This window comes from Heliangelus exortis, chromosome Z (genome assembly GCF_036169615.1).
Source record: "Heliangelus exortis chromosome Z, bHelExo1.hap1, whole genome shotgun sequence".
Lineage (NCBI taxonomy): Eukaryota > Metazoa > Chordata > Aves > Apodiformes > Trochilidae > Heliangelus > Heliangelus exortis.
The window spans coordinates 41,470,179-41,487,786 of NC_092454.1; the positions used below are offsets into that span (position 1 = coordinate 41,470,179).

At 36.4% G+C, this 17,608-nt stretch overlaps 1 protein-coding gene across 2 annotated transcripts in view; it reads left to right on the forward strand.

The window, feature by feature from the left end:
* Positions 1-17,608, forward strand: part of BNC2 (basonuclin zinc finger protein 2) — a 323,651-nt gene that overhangs the window by 202,260 nt on the left and 103,783 nt on the right. For both annotated transcript variants that reach the window (XM_071730322.1, XM_071730323.1), the window contains one exon: positions 5,973-6,075. In XM_071730322.1, the coding sequence (XP_071586423.1) occupies positions 5,973-6,075 (103 nt within the window). The remainder of the gene's footprint in view (positions 1-5,972; positions 6,076-17,608) is intronic.

Genomic DNA, 17,608 nt, shown 5'->3' on the forward strand with positions numbered 1-17,608 from the left:
GTGTTCTGAAAAAGAAAAACCCAACCTAAAACTATAGTATTGTACAATCCTTTGCTGAGCGATGGTGCCAATTTATATAGACAGATTCTTCAATTTATAAGCAAGGAATAGTAAGAGAAACTTAATGGTAGAGAATGCTGGTATTGAAGGCTAGAGAAGATGGTAGAGAAGGCTAGGTATTAAAAAAAAAAAAAAAAAAAAGCTGTAGCTCTTCTAGGAATGACCTTTTGTTTGCTACTTTGTATTGTTTTGTGGGGTTTTTTCGTACTCGTTGAGTTTGATAATATTTATGTTCATCATGTCTCCAGATCAACTACTGCATGGCTTTAAATTATTCTGCCAATGACAGTGTTATGTATGTTCAATACAATATTAGTTCAAAGTTAGGTATCAGGTATTTATGATATAGGATTAAAACTGTTTTACAGTGGAGAGAGATATGTTTAACAGGTTAAGTTCAGGTTTTATTCAAGCTGAGAAATAAGCTGCAGAAAGTGATTTTTGCTTTAACTTTCCAAGACTTTCCATCAATTCACCACAATATTTCACTTATGTACATACAACTCTTCAACTTTCTATTGGTTTAAAACCCTTAACAAGATCATCTATCCTGTCAATTATATATGGGAAGTTCTTGCCCTTATTACTTAAATGCAAAGAACTTGTGCATTACCACATTATGCAAAGTCTAAAGCCAAATCATTTCATGGTAACAGCAGAGTTAGGTTCTAAATCTGGTTGTCTGTATGTAGAATAAATGTGTGTTCTATGCCTTAGGCAGGTAAATGGAACTTGTATGCAAAGACCATGAGTAAAGTTAACTGTTAGGAATTCAGGTGCACTGTGATACCTTATATCAGCTTGCTACGGGACATTTCTTCACTACCTTTTTGTACATGAGAAAGATGAAGCAAGGACATTAAGAGCAAGGCTCTGTTACCTCTCTCTGCTGTGTAGGTCCTGTTTGGATGCATTCTTGAGTAGCCTGCCCTAGGTTATCCTGCTTTGGGAAGGGAGTTGGACTAGATGGTCAGTAGAGGTCCCTTCTAACCCCTAACATTCCATGATTCTATGATTCTATGTAGCTGAGACTTCTGTAAGATGGTGTATAAATTCAGAGGGTTCTTGCAGCCTTTTCACAAATAGCATTAAGAATATTTGTTAGCTTTACTGTAAAATTCAGGATAAAGGAAGCTGCAGAACTTCATGGTCTATGCAGAATGTTGCATCATTTTAAACTGCCTCCATCTTTTGTGGCCACTTGCAAGAACTCTAGAGGAGAAAGACCTCTTCTTTACAAGTTCTCCTCCTTCTCCCATACTGTTACCCTTTTCATGATAGTTTATAGTTTCTTAACTCTGAAAAACTCTGAAGCTCTGAAAAACAATCAGACAGATTGATTTTCCATTATATATGATGTATGGTTAATATTTTCTTGTCAGAAACAACTAAATCACTCAAACAGTGTTAATTTAACCAGTGTTAATAATACCCTTGGTCTAGGGGAAACAGGCAGAAATCAAGTCTAATGTCTTGAAATGTTAGACATATAAACTTTTGTGTGACTGTACTAGACCTTACTAGATGTAATATTAGGTGAAGTTCCCCTTTTTCTTCATTGTACTCTACAGGAAGAAGATATCAAAGGCAGCAGTGAGATATTTCTGAAAGTGTCTGTGTCAATTGTAAACCCATTGTTTTATTCTTGTATATGTGTTTTGTTTATAAACCTGAATATCCATTGCTTTAGGATTTATAGAATCTGTCATGTAAACCATTTAAAATACTTCTACTGGAAACCAGTACATTTCCTCCACAGATCCTCAAAGGACAGTGGAGTTGGACTGCATGATCTCCAGATTTCCCTTCCATAACATTCTGTCAATCTGTACAAATGGTACAAATCTGTACAAACCTTGTACAAATGCAGTTAGAAAATTAGTGAAAGTGATGTATAAAAATGTCTGAGAACTTCTGGTATCTGCAGATTATTGACATAGCAGGACATAATGGCACTTGCAAGATGCTGTAGAAAACTAAGTTTTCATGCCTACCTAAGGGCCTTAACCTGAAGATTGAGACCTAAATACATGGATGTGTATCAGCTGGAGCAGCGGCAGCCTGTATCTGCTGATTTTACTGTTGCTCTCCCTGAGCAAGGTCATTGGTTTCTTTTCCCTCTGTTTTGTTTTGTGTTGTTGATTTTTTTTTTTTTTTTTTTTTTTTTTTTTTTTTTTTTTACTTTTTTTTTTTCATCCCTTTCTTGGCAGAGTTACTGAGGAAAACCCTAGTCAGGGAAAAATTTTGTTTCAACCCCTACAAAACAGCATGGTACACGGAGTTCCATTACATAAACTTTTTAGCAATAAGTTGCAAAGGCAGAATTAAAGTGTTTGACTTCTGGAATGCCTGGCAGTACCCTTTCAGAAGCATATGCTGGCAAATGTTTACCATTGCTACACCTCTGGATTTAATACCTACTTTTTGATGGGTTTGAACAACGACTACAATATTTAGATACTGCAGACTCACCCAGGATCTCTTTGTTATCCCAAATTCCCACCTCAACCCTCTTGAATTAAGCAGTAACACTTCCTGCCACAGTCACACCAATCCATGCTTCTACCTACGAGCACACAAGCTTTTATCCTCTCAGTACCATAAAGTCCTGCCACTGGGGAATGGAGGGTTTGCATTAAAGCTTGGGATTCTTAGGTGAATCTATGCCACACTCATCTCCAGCGGCCATCCTGGATCATTTTTGAGTCTGTTGCACAAACTGTGAGTGACTTGTATGCCTAAGTTAAATGGTATTGAAAACCAGTAGAGAGACATGGTTAATAATTCAGATGCATATCCTTGCAAGACTCAGTACATATGCTAGTTGCATTTTGAAGGTCTTTAATGGCAATGCTTTCATTTGCATTAATGAACTTTTATGTTTCATCTCTCTGTGTAGCAACACATGCTGTTCCTGGTACCATGAAGCTTCTCTCTGCCAAGTTGCTCTAGTTTCATGTTGGATATTGTAGTGATCTGAAGTAGTTACAGTGATCTTGGATTAACTGAGTAAAGTGAAAAATTAATCTTTGAAATAAAGACTAAAATGTACTGGAGATTTTCAATAGCCTCCATCACTATAGAGTTCCACAATTTATGTTACATTTTCCTTGACAACACCACTTTACTGTCATTGTTTCTGGTTATTGTTTAGGGAATATAAGCATCAGGCTAACAAAGTAATTTGCTCAAGATCATGCCAGGATGTGAACTAGAATATGAGTTTTTCCAGTCCCAAATGACCATCTTGCATCTTCAGAGGTTATCCTCATCACTCAGAAGCATGCATGAGATTTTCCGTGATGGAGAACTACTGAAAACAGCTTACAGACTACAAATCCTTTGCAGACAAAATTTCAGTTATTTGAGGAACAACCTCATTCCCACATTTCTGAAAAGTTTTTTGGGGCTGTGCATAAAAGAAATCTTATTAGTGAGTTAATCTTCATCCCTTTACACTATTGTGACTTTCTTTAACTCACAGAAGGTGAAAAGAAACATGAAATGTTAAACTTTTTTTCCCCCATCTAATAATTTATAAAAGCTAAGTGGATATTTTTTGACTGCGTGTAATAAAATTCACTCTTAGACTGAAACATTGTATTTCAGGTTCAAGCTGAATCCAATTTTTATAGGCAACCTGTTAACCTCTAGGCCAAAAATAGGTAGAGTTGTAATGAAAATGCTGATGAGCCTTAATAAAGCAGCTCTACCAAATGACACAGTTTCATCTAGTATGTGTACGTACACTGTATTACTCCCATTATACATTTTTTAAGTGGCACATGAACACGACAACTTCTAAACATCAAATACAACATGTGTGTCACAATGGTGGGTGCAGAGATTTAAAAAAGGTCACGAATGTGAGAAAACCTTTTATGGTAAAATCAGAATACCATTTTGTAAGCCGTTTTCTTCCAGTGCAATTAATTACTGAGTTCATTAATTAGTGAACATATTAGGGAAAGAACACCATTACTGACCAGTGGAGACCTGATATATTACTGAGTCAATAAACTATTGAACATGAAACAGGACCTTTCAGGAGAATTTTTTTTCTCATAACCCACAAACACATATATTATCCTTGCACAGTCAGCATTTCTTTGGTACTCTTATATTTCATAGTACTAATTCTTTTAATCATGCATATATACAGCAGTGTTTTATAACCTAGCTAACAAGTAATTGGACATATGACATTGGGACTGAGACCCTGAAGTGTCAGGCATAACAGAGCAGGATTTTTTTTCCCCACTAGGTTTTTGCAAGTAAAAGATAGTAAAAGAGCAGATAGGATAGGAGGGAGAAAGGACTCTTGCACCAGAAATTTGTCAGAGAAATACAGATTTTAAGTGGATCTATGAACTATAAATGGCTTTAAATTGCTGCCTGATGCAAATAAGTAAGTAAAAAGACAAAATATTTAGAATACCTCAGAACCTTTTCCATTGTCAGCAATCAAGGACTTGCTATAGTTAAATGTAATTACCTTTAAGTCAGTACAGTTAAGGTAATTCTCTTTTGGTATGGAAAGACTGTATGCGTGTGTGTGTGTTAATTGTTTGAAAAGGCAAAAGCTTTCATAATGCTTCATTATCTCAGTGACCATAGGTAACAAGCACCCTTCCCCCCACCTTAGCCCCCGAGTAATCATTGATTGCATCTAAATCTATAGAGATATCTTTTCCTGGCAGATCTGGTAGTTACAGTAGATTGTTAATCTGTGAATGATCAGAATAAGCCTCTCTGTCTCAGAAATCTCCATGCAAAGTACATCTAAATGCATGCCATAAATTTATTAGAAGCAGTTTGAAGTGCATAGGTCATCTTCTACACTATTCAAAAACATATGTCTGATACAGATTAAAGACAGTCTCATTCAATTTATCTTCACTTTTCTGTTGATTTAGCTAGCCTCTAAGTAAATGTTTAATTTTTGAAATAATTTATAAAATTGAGATGAGATATTAATAAGGTGTATTATTTAAGAAAATTTTAGACCTCTGCATGGGGCTCTAAGCATGGGAATATTAGCATCCCTGCTTTGAAATAGTTTCATCTTTTGCAGCCAAACAAAGAAATATGCATTTGACAAATAGGGAGTGCTAGGAGGTTAATGGCCATAGTTAGATACTGGAGAAAGTGATAGATGCAAAGGGAAGTTATAGGATGTTTTATGAAACATTTCTCTTCTTGTACCTTGATAATTTTACTCTATTTTGGAAACATATCAACTCCATGACTCATTTCTGTAGTGGAGTTGTATCTTACGTGAACCCTGAAAAAGAAACTTGAGAGAAACCTTTACATGCCATGAGGGAAGTGGAAAGAGATCTGTCATTTTCTGGTTTGCATATTTTTGTTTCCTCATTTTTCTGTTGGCTTCAATCAAGCTGATATGCTGCTATTGTAAGGTTTTCCTTCAGACAGTTGATGCAAACCGAGGAAACTTATGGAACACCTACAGAATCCTCATCCTACTGCGTGGTTTTAGGTTTTCTGTTTTTTGGTTTCTTTTTGGTTTGGTTTGGTTTTCTGTTCTGTTTTGTTTTGGGGTGTGTTTTTTTGTTGTTGTTGGTGGGTTTTTTTGGTTTTGTTGTTGTTTTGTTTGTTTGTTTGTTTGTTTCCCTAAAAGAAAAAGAGCAATTCTTTTAAAGACTTTAGGAATATGTTACTCTCCATGGGACAAAAGACTATTATTATTGCATAAGCATTTTTCTTGCCATTGCTTAAGGATACCAATGTGTTTTTGAAAGAAAATTAATCTCTACTTAAAAGTATTAGCAATGCTTTGACTGTTAGAAGGCTGTTATTTGCTGTACAGTTAATAAACTTGTAGCTCTCACAACAAATTTGTACAAGAAGTAAGAAAGACATTAATATGTATTTTCTGTTTATTTTTCTAGGCCATCCGCTGTACACTGGTAAATTGCACATGTGAATGTTTTCAGCCAGGGAAGATAAACCTGAGAACCTGTGATCAGTGTAAACATGGCTGGGTGGCACATGGTAAGAGATATCTGTTCTGGGCTTGTCTTTTCTGTTCTGTCCATATCTCCTGCTATCTTTGAATAGTAAGAGCTGGAGTGATATATAGATAGTAGTGATGCCTGTTTGTCTGTACCTGTATGTGCATGTGCTCTTTGTCCATGTGTATGCATACACATACTATTTTTTTAACAGCAATTTCTAGAATGAAAGAATGATCTGTTATTCTGGCAGTAGCTTTAAGTGCCACTGACGTTCAGCAGCTTGTGTACAACTCAGAAAATATTCTAGCCATGAGGAAATAATGTAATTTTAGCAGGGCTTAGCAGAAAGGCAAAAAGTTTACAGTATGATTTCACAGCAGAGTTTGTATTGCAAAGAAGCATCAGCCAGTAAGTCACTGAGCCTAGCAGAAATTCAAACATACCATTGTCAAACTTTGAGAGCTTGGATGTCAGAATGAAATGAATGTATCTGACTTGGCTCAGCATTAGTGTACATATTTTTGAGTTGAAACTCTCTTGTCATAATTAGGTAGCTAAAGAGAGAAAGGAAGCACTAGAATGCCTGGCTCCTATATAAAGGCCCTTACAGACCTTCTATTTTACCTACCCTTTATTATTTTGTGTTTTGTGTGTTCTGTTTTTTTTTCTTGACAGTCTTGATTAAGTTATGATTGTGAAAGTGAGGTATATACACAATTAGAAGTCAAAGAAGGATAACTGGTTTAATGATTAAAAAAAGGGGAGGGGAAAAGAGAAAGGTTAGCAGAATGAATTAGTGTTGGATGTTATTTCTCATGGTCTAGTGTATTGGCACCTAAGCAAGCACAGTCTTCATTACCCGTTTCTGCCAGACATTCAGGGTGTTATATTCTGTACATTTTATTCTATATTGATAAGACCAGTGATAGAAGCTTAGTCCTTCCCTCCTAAGATGCACTTGATCTCTATTTACTTCATGTCTGTGTGTATTTGTGCCTGAGTGTACTGACACACAGCAATTGTGAATGCTCAACCAATTCAGCAGCACAGACTGACAGAGGAGCCTTTTAAATGTTCGCACATATGGAAGGGAAAGGTGGAATGCAGGTTCCATGCAGTCCTGTGTCACTGCATAGTAATATATACAGCCTGCCTAGGGATACCCTAGCACCACAGATATGGTAACTGGTTGCAGATTAATTATATACTAGATTCTCTAGGGACTCAGCTTGTTTTCACTCCTCTTAATTCCCAGAAAGGTATCTGCAGTTACAGTGCAACAAGACCCACATTTCTTGGAAGGATCGCTAAACCTTGCAAAATTTGTATAGTTCAGGCATGCTTCAGGCTTTGTGTCATGTCAGCATCTGAAGTTTTGCTGATCCAAGATAGAAAAGACTTGTCTAGCTATTTTCTAGAGTGTCCTCCTGTTGAGTAATAGAAATTAGGAGTATAGCATTTAGATTCTCACATATGGGCATCCCACATTTTCTTTTTAACCAGTGCATCTTCGAGTGGTGTCAGATTTTTCTGATAAATTCTTCCCTGTGAGGTGGTTAAATTAAAAAATCAGAACATGACACTAATCTGAGATTACCACAGTGTGTATAATAGAAATATCCCTGCTTTACAGATCCAGAAAGTTGAACGTTGAATGTGATGGTTAGGGGTACAGCATCTGCTCACGTACCTGACTGCTTAACATTCCAAATAGAAGACTTTATGCAGCTATATGTTATTAGAAAGTGTTTGCTTTACTACTGCACCAAGTAGAGAATGCTCTGTTCTATTTTTTGTGTGTTTTAGGACACTTCATATGCATTCATCTGGAGCATTTACATTTTATGGCAGAGTGTGACAAGTCAGATGTATATTTCATATATATATACTCAAAGCATAGGCTTATAAATTACTTCCTGGAGACTATGATGCAACTGCTTTAATTCTTGAGCTAAGCTGTTTTCCAGGATTTTGAGGCTAACATTCGGGAGGCTGATTGGTTTACTGCAATGTAGTGTCTGGATTTCAAAATGACTGAATCAAGTTGCTGTTCAGGTGCTATTTTCTTTAAGCCATTAGCCCAATACTTTCAGAAGTTGCTCCTTGAATGCAAATAGTATTTCCTGCTGCTTTAATTAAAGGGTTTCCTTCTGATTTTTATTAATGAATTCCAAGTCAGCTCCTTGACACATGATGTGGCGCTTTACTGAATGTAATTATCAAGGAATAGGTGCTTCCAACAGGAAGTACTGTGCTTATTCAGTTCTGATAACCTAGAATAATAATTAACTGAATAGATCAAAAATAGCTTAGAACTGCAGCCTTCTCAGGCTGTAGTTGACTAATCTGTTCAGAGTCAATTCATGTTAATAACTGCCATTTAGAATGGTAGAATTCTTGGAGTGAGGAGGAAAGGGAATATAGCCCTTAGTATTACTTAACATAGCAGCTGCTGGTCTCTTTCTTTGAACCCTCTTCCATTGTCTTTCTCATGTTTTGCCTTTCTCACCTAAAATGGGCTACACACATCTTGAAAGATTTCTTACAAGATCACTTTCTTCTTGCCTGGAGTTGCCAAAAGTAGGATTGTCGATATATGAACATATTGAGCAGAGAAGTTATCTTGTGGCAAAATAAATGTTTCTATTGGCAAAAATTCAGCTTATCAAGTTCTGACCCTGCACCCCTCTGCTACAGTGGTAATCCTACCATCAGTATTTTTAAGGATGAAGCCAAAAGCTGCATAGAGCATATCAGCATTCTGTAGTACTGCTGTGCGTAATGAAGAATGGGTTATTGCTGGTGTGAATCTGTAGCTAATTTAAGGGATTTGGATTACTAGACTCTTTAATTTTTTTTTTTCAGCTGAAGCCTGGCTTTAATATTGTCAGCTTGTGTGGGAATTAATTTTCTAAAAAAAAAAAAAAAAAAAAAAAAATAGTTTAAGTTGGATAAGCCATTTCCTAGGCCTCAAGCAGGTAAAGAGGTAACAGGTAGAACCAGATATTTTTCCTTCAATTATTTTTTAAGGTTAAGATTCTTTGTATATTCCATATGATGAAATAGAAGTTTTTTCAAAATCTTAGCAGTTGACTTTTTTTTTTTTTAAGGAGAAATTGTTTTAGCACAAGCAATTGCTATTTCGCAGTTTTTAAATAATGTAGGGATGACAGCTACAAAAAAATTTGACTTTGAGTACCTGAATGGGTTTCTTCTGATATTTTTGTTGTATTCAAAGTAACATACAATACTATTAGGATATTAATGATGTTTTTCTAACTTTAGCACGAGTCTCTTACTCAAACTTCATTAGAAATAACGAAAAAAGTCCACTTCATTTGCCACCAGCTTACCCTAGCAGAAGTATCTTAGCCTATGAGGAAGGAAATTAAGCAATTCTGCAGTAAAAAGATGTTGATTTCCTTGACTTTGCATTTTGCTTTGTATGCTTGACATTAATGTCAGAATAACAGCTGCTGAACCTTGAGCAGAAATACTTTTATTATAGCTAGACTAAAAGATCAAAAGACTCAGTGCAGTAGCAATGGGAAGCAGAGTCTAACCTCCCTCATAACTGAGTTCTAGAAAGGTGTGGCAAGGTGACATACCTCTTGGTGGACTAAGCTATGATTTGCGACATTCATTCTATTTATTTTAGTTTCAGTATTGCAGATTTCACAGTGATTTTAAAATCCCACAGTATAGGAATATTATTAAGTTTGTCTGAAATAATTGTAGCTTTCTTTCAAAGAATGTCAGAAAATTATAGATAGTAGTTCTCTGTCTTGCCCTCAAACTGCTCAGACAGCAGCAGCATGTTCGTGGTATACCATGCATTCTTGGACTAGCTGATTTTCACACTGTTCAACCTACTGCAGGAAATGAAGTATTCTGTGAACCTTTTTTCTGTTTTGGGTTGTTTTTTTTTTCTTTTTTTTCTTTCTCTCAGAGAAAGGTGATCATTAGTCCTTTAATGATCTTTGTTGTCTTTAAATATGCCAACTGGCACAGCTCAGATCCAGGCTATTTATTCAAGCTGTCTTTAGTACCTCTCTGAGATATGAGCACATATGGCCCCTGCTCCAGACCGAGTTGGCCAGGCCTTTTCTCTAGTAACTAAGTTCCTTCCAATTTCAATGAAAAAATTAACTAGTAGCTTTTAGTACATGGGCCAGATCTGTTACTCTTTCTCAGTTTAAAAGCCGCCATCCAGTGAATACTCATTCTCAGAGACTTACCTTGTGGTTTATACTTTCACTTTGTGAAGGACGTTTTCTGCTTCCAGTATTTATATAGCTTGCTCTAAATGAGACTAATGATGAAAACAACAACCTCCAGTAGAAAATGGATAATGCACTTTCATATGCATAATGTGACTGTGACTTCTTCATTCAGCAGTGTTGAGTTTTCTGAATTTCTACATAGTAGTTCATGAAATTGTAAGGTAAAAGAAACCTCAATTGTGACAAAAGAAAGGAAGGGCAGATATAAATAAATAAAAGAAAACAAAATAAAAATGCTGTGGAAATCTTAGAAATTGAATCTCTTACTTACCCTGGAGTTGATAAAAGTAGTTGGATAAAAGAAGGTTTAGATATTAAATGGGGCAGCAAAGAAGAGGATTAATATGCTGAATTTAAAATTAGCAGGGTTCCTGTGTTCATCCCAGTCCAAAGCTGGAAAGAAAAGTGAAGTCCAAAGTGAAAGAAATCCAGGTTTGCAAAGCCAAAGATCATCTCTAATAAAGTAAAACAAAAAACCATGTCACAGATCTTTGAGTATCTGTAGAAGCTGCCAGAAACACCATGTTGTTCTTCACTCTAAAATGGAGATAGTAGAGAAAAGATACTTTAAAAGGAAACGAGAAATGTAGTCCTGTTACTATAGCTTGCTGGCAAAATAATTGGGTTATTTTTGTAGTGTTCCATGGAGTATACAAAATAACCACAATTTTAGCTTACAGAGCATACTTGTTTCCTCCTATTCAGTTTATATAGTTCTTTAAAAATAAGTTGAGAACATAGATTTTATCTTTTTTTTTTTGTCTTAGTTACGTAGAGATTTTTAGCAAAGTAATTATTTATAAATCAGTGATAATAGCAGCTAGCTTTTCATGACTTTTAAAGTAGAATGATTCTAGATCCATCCTGTCTTTTCCTGTCTTTTACAGACAAAATAGTTTAAATCCATCTGTTATAACTTCCTTTTGACCTTGAAGGCTGAGGAATATTCTTTGTTGATTCCAGGAACCTTACCTTATTAACATTCATTAGTGGTAAATACTTTTTCAAGTCCCTCCTTCTGCCTATGCCATGACTTTTTCCCGTGACTTAAGGAGCAATTCCCAAAGTGGCCAATGAAGCACAGAGGAGATGTGCTTTGTCATCTTGTGGGCACTTGAACCCAGTATCTGGTTTTAAAGCCTGCCACATTGGTAGGAATGACGCGATGTACTGTTTGCTTTGGGTTACTCCGAGATCACCCTTAATGCAAGTGAAGCTGAGGTAAAAGCAAATGAGAATATCCAAGTATTAGGGCATCTAAGGCAAATAATATTGTCTCAAGGGTTTCTAAGACACACATGACAGAAGGGTCACTTAGTGTTCCCAAGATGTAATACAAAATCTGGCTTTTCCATTCTTGTATGTGGTCAAGGATTTAGTCCTCATGCGAATTTGACATCCTCAAGTGTCACAAAAGGCTTTCCCTGGGGGTAAACCACAAGCTCTAGCTTACAGCTGTTCACACTCATATCTTCTTGGATTTCCCTGGGAGTCTATTCAGATTAAAAACTTTTTACTTTTTTCTCTGCCACCACCAGGACATTTTAAAGCAATGAGGAAGAGGTTAGTCTTTTCTCCCTCTCCCCAACTTTATTGATTCACAGCCCTGGGTTTCAATATGCCAGTGTTCCTTGGACACAGTCAGGGGAAATTAACCCTGACTAGACATTAGGCAGACAGCTCAGGGCTGCTCCAGTTCCTTGTGTCCCCTAAATGGACCATGACCCAATCTGAACTCTAGTGCCCCTTTTTGCTGGGTTGGGGTATATTCACATCTCAAAGTTATGCCCTTTCTCATTATGAATGTTTTTATTGTCTCAGAAACTTTTAATTTAGTTATCACAATTTATACTCTATAGCACTGCCATTAATACCTTCAAGTATTCCTTGGCAACTTGGAAATATATATAAGGCCACATCTATGATCTCTCTTAAATAGCTATAAAATACCCAGAGAGGTTTAGACTAAACATATTTCAAAAGTGCAAGATTTATTTGGTACCTGTCATTACTGAATTTAAATTCTACAAAGAATGCATCATCTCACTTAGTAATCCCATTGCCACAGGATAAAATACTAGGATATATCTTGGTCATTGATGTCCTAACCTCACTTCTTAAGGAGAGAATCCAGTAAGGAAAAAGGTAGACTTGCTAGGTGCAAGATGGAGCAAAGACAATGAAAACAGTGATTTTTCAATTAGCACTTGGAATTCCCATTTCCAGACATAGGAGAAGCTGCGTTTTGGAAAGGTAGTCAGTGAAACCCCTGATCTTGCCCCTTAAGTGGGGTGATAGGAAGTTTACCACATGGCATAGTTTCAGACAGGAGCAAAAGTGTCTGGTGCTGGCTGTTTAATTTTCAGATGAGCAGAATAAATTCTGTGGGACCTGAGAGTGCAAATCGCCAGTGGATTTGTGGGGCAGTAGAGATGGATTTCTGCAGCATGCATCCACAATTCTGCAGGATGTTTAAGTGACAGTACCTGCTTACTTGTCTCTTTTAACACCTATGCTGCACATGAATTGCTGTGATGTGCTAACCACTTTATCATTTTATTACACTTTATTACATCATAAATTTTTATATCTTCTTAATGATCCTACAAGAAGCTTAATTGTTTATAGGAACATCTTAATTAACTAGAGTTCACTAGGTTAAGCAGAACACAAATTGAAAGAGCTCTAAATGAAACAAACCTTACCACTCCATTCCGTTCAGTTTCATAAGGCTAAAATGGGATTTGATGGCAAGAATAAAAAATTCATAGTGCTTTCAGATATTACAAAGTGACACTAATACCATGGGTAACTTTACCTCAGATTTGCAAACGTGAAACTCAATGTAAGAAACATTTATTTTTTTTAACCTACTAGGAAGAATTTCAAGCTGAGCTCCAGCATTATGAGGAAACTTGCCCCAGATTAATTTAGCAGACAATAGTGTTATTTTATTATTCCACTTCCATCTGAATTTTAGAAATAGAAAAGATAATGCAACAAATATATGACATGAGTCTCAAAGACTTTTATAATCATACTCTAATCGACTACATGAATTTTTTTCTGAAGTATATTTAACAAGAGCCTTGTGAAATAGTGACAATATCTGAATTGGGATGGGCAAGATTTATATTTATGAATGGCAGAACTAGCTATAGGAATGAATCTGCCAGGGCTCTGAACATCTTCAGGTGCCAGCAACTTCAGGACAGCAGATATTCCTGGGGAAACAGAGGTGGTTTGGCACATGTGGGAAAGCATTTCATAAGCTTGAAAGAGAATCACAGAGTCACAGAGTTATACCCTAGACAGAAACACCACCATAGTCTTGCCTTGTCTTTGTGAGATGCATCAACAACACATTATTCCATCCAAACAATGATGTGAACAGGTGGACAGTGCCTATTGTCTTTTCCTTACAGTTTTCAAGTCTGCTTGAAAACGCCAGAGATAATCTAACCGGAGGCCCTGTTTTCAATAGAATTCTTCACCAGACAGTCTGCAGAAATCCCTTCCAACCCGGACTTCCTGTTAATCAGTGCTGCACAGTTACTGGAATTTGAGATGCATTTGGATTTATATGGAAATCCTCTGAATCCAGAACACAAATCGGGACTCAAAAATGTACTTTCTCACCCTATATAGTATGTCAAATACATAGTATTAGGACCATTAAGATACATATTATTTCCTATTTCACCATTATTAAGGCAGATAATATTTTTAAGAAGTTGTTAGCAGCTGTTAGGAAGGAGGCATTTTGCTTTGAAAAAATCAAAGATGAATGACTAGACAAAGTAACAGGAAGAGATAAATTTATTTAGTGGCTTCCATTATAAACTGAAGGTTTCAACAATGATGCTGTCAATTCATGTCAAGAAGTGGAAAAAGTGGAGCTGTCCAACAAAGAGCCTGGGCTTGCCCTGGACCATGGGCACAGTTCCTCAATGCCTGATTGCAGCAGACAGAACCAGGTGCTGGTAGCTGGGTCATTTGACAATCTCAGGCATGACAAGGGTTTGAGTCAACTCAGGGTTCCACTGAGAGGCTCCAGTCAGAAACAAAAGAAGGTAGATCTAGAGGTGAAGACGAGGCTGTAACATGAGTTACACAGCTGTGACAGAGTCAGCACAGTTACTGCACTCTGGGCTGTGACACTCTGGATTGATCGATAGTTGATGATACTAACATATATAAAAGCATCTGTATGTTGACATGCTAACATGATTAGTCTATGTGTGCTCCTCCATTAGTGTAACAATCATTACTAAAGTCCTCCTTCATATAAGCATAAATGAGCACATGGATGGATAGGATTGCAAGGTCCAAACAATACAGAAGAGAATCCCTCAGGCTTTCTCATCTTCCCTGCCATGTCAGACACCTATAGTCAGGTGCCTTCACTCATGCAGTATGCCCACGCAGGAAGTGTCTGCTATACCAGATGTTTTCCTGAGGACTTGGAATGGAGATCCTTTCACCACTTGTGCCTTTGAACACATTAAACACCAACAAAGAGGAGGGTGAAAAAGCCTACCACTTTATTTATTTATTTGAGGGGTCAATTATGAGTTAATAGCATGCTCATGAAGTACCACAACACAAAGTTAGGGTTAGCCTTGACTTTCCAAGCGAGAATTTAGGAGAAAGTGTTTTGGGGTGGTTTTTTTTGTTTTGTTTTGGTTTTTTTTTCCTGTAATCTTGGGGTTTTTTTTCCTATGTTGAAGAAAAAGGGGTTTTGTATAGAAAGAAAACATAAAAGAAAACACCTATTTGGCTTGCAGGAATTGGCCAAGGATGCTGTTTTCCTGACAGTCCAAAAGCGACCAACACAGATCCCCTTTAAAAAAAGAGTCAGGATTTTCTTTCCCCTATTTCATGTGAACATTGGCAGAAACTCTGACAAGCAGTTCTTCATATTTTATTATGTTCTTGTCTGGCAGAATCTCTGTCAGGCAAAAACCTTGTCAGCGGAAAACCTGTCGTAGGATCAGAGGAGACAAAAACAGGTGTCACAGAGGCAGTCAAAACTGAAGGAAAAAAAAGATTAGGCTAAAGAGAGAAAGGCAGACAATTACATTAATGCCATTGCTTTTATCTTATAGATGTGTGTTATTATCTCGGGGTGCTGAGTGCGCAATTGCCTCAAAGAAAAGTAGACAGGAGACAAGGGGAAACTTGATAGTTATTAACTGAAGAGGCAGTGTGTCAAAGCTGGATGGGGTTCAAAGTTTTGTAAAGGGATAAAAAAAATTGCAGACAGCAAGCAGCGTCTGTGAACAAACTGTGGTTCTGCTTTCGGCTACATAAACCTAGTAGCAATCTGAATGTTTCAGCTTGGAATCAGATCATAGACAGAAAAATTAATGAAAGTTTTAATTCAGACTTTTTTAATAACATTTATTTTGTGTACATACAGCTGAACTGCTGGGGATTTTTTTTTTTTTGATCTGTTATAAAAATGTCAGAGCATGAGGCATGGCGAGGCATGAAGACATTTATCGGTTTAGTTGCTGTGTTGTTTGGGTTTGAAACACCTATTATCAACACACATTTAATTTTAATGCTATTAAGAATTCTTTTAGTGAATGTGAGCATCTGTACATGCAAACTGTAAATCAGAAGATCATGTATGTGTCCTTCTGTCAGAAGCTAAATGCATTTGGTAAATGTTTTTCATTAATAGCTTTTAAATACAGTAAAAGCCATAGGGAAGAGTTGAGTTTACCTATGAACCAGAATGTGATTTACTCTCCTTCCCATGATCTTTTGGTGTGTCTTAGTGAACATTTCTCTTCTGTCTGAACTAACTTGTGAAAGGCTTGACAGCAGAAGTGAAATGGAGAACATCAAAAGATGCCATATTGTAGCTGGAATTTCTATCCAGACTGATTCAGGATGTTCAGCCATCCATATAAACATTAATGTCCCATGTTCTCTGCACTTATGCCAGGAGTGCATGGGATAATTTCCTTCACCATGAAAATACTTGAGCGCTTCAGTAGACACTGGCAAGTTTTCTTGTCCTTACTTGCTTTCTAAGCACAATATTTTTGAGGAGCAATTTTTTTCCTCTACAAAATGCACCACATTACACCATGTTACAGGTGGTATTAAATCTGAATCCTGAGGGAGGCCAAGCTTAAACCGCCTCTTATGACTGCAGTAGTTTGCCTGTCCCTCCAGCATTTAAACTACCTTTTATTCTTGAAAGGATTTGTTGCTTCTTTTTCTGTGGTTGATAGAAAAGAAGAAAATTTTAAACTCTGAAAAATGTGAAGCTCTTTGTGTTCACTACTAAAATCAAAACCAAACTACAGTGCTCCACATTGGCATTAATAACACTCTTTTATGATACTCAACATGCTTTTGTTACAACAGTATTATGGAATCTTTTTATCTTGGTTTTGTACATTTAATCTGTCTGCTAATTTCTGTTTCTCCTGCTGCAGAAGTGGCCAAGTTATTTAGATTTTAAAAATTTCTGGAAGACTCTCCCTTTCTGTTTTGACACAGGCTACATTTTTTTTTTTTTTTTTTTTTTTTTTTTAATTTTCCTGCTGACTCTTGAACAAATGTAGTAATCTGAAAAGATTATAATGTTTATAAAAGTCTGTGTTGTCATGTGTATGTAAGTATACCTAAATATTTATTTAGGATTAGAAAATCAGCAAGAGGTATGTGTATTCACAACCCCAAATGCATTAAAAGTAGGATATTTAAAATTATTTTCTATTCAGTAAAGGCAAAATGTCATGCTTTTATTGTAACTATTTGAAAGGCAATGAGGCCTCTAAAGTACAGAACTAATCACTGTATAGCTATATTTCTTTTGCTTAATAAAATGGAATCCATATAGTGATTTCTAATTTGGTTGACCTTTTCCAGTGGACACTGGTAAGGAAGAGGTCTAAGTTCATTAAGGAAATTTGCATAGCTGAGACTGTGAAGTGGCCACAGTATAAATGAAATGAAAGATTTTACCTTTATTTTTTTTCTTTTGATAAACTGAACACTATTTGAAACTTATTTCAGTGTAAGTTTTTTACTTAATTTCCTTTGAATTACGTAGGGTTTCAAAACTCCTGTAAAATAAAGATGGTGAAGTGGAGTTACCCACCCTATTTTGCTACATTAAACAAACAAAAAAATCTAAAGCAGAACACACAAAAAACCCAAAACAGTAAGTGGAACATAGAAGTTCACTCATTGATTTCTTACAAATAGATCCACAGGTTTTTTTCTGGGATTATGCATAGGAATATGGCAGGCTGTAATGTGAAG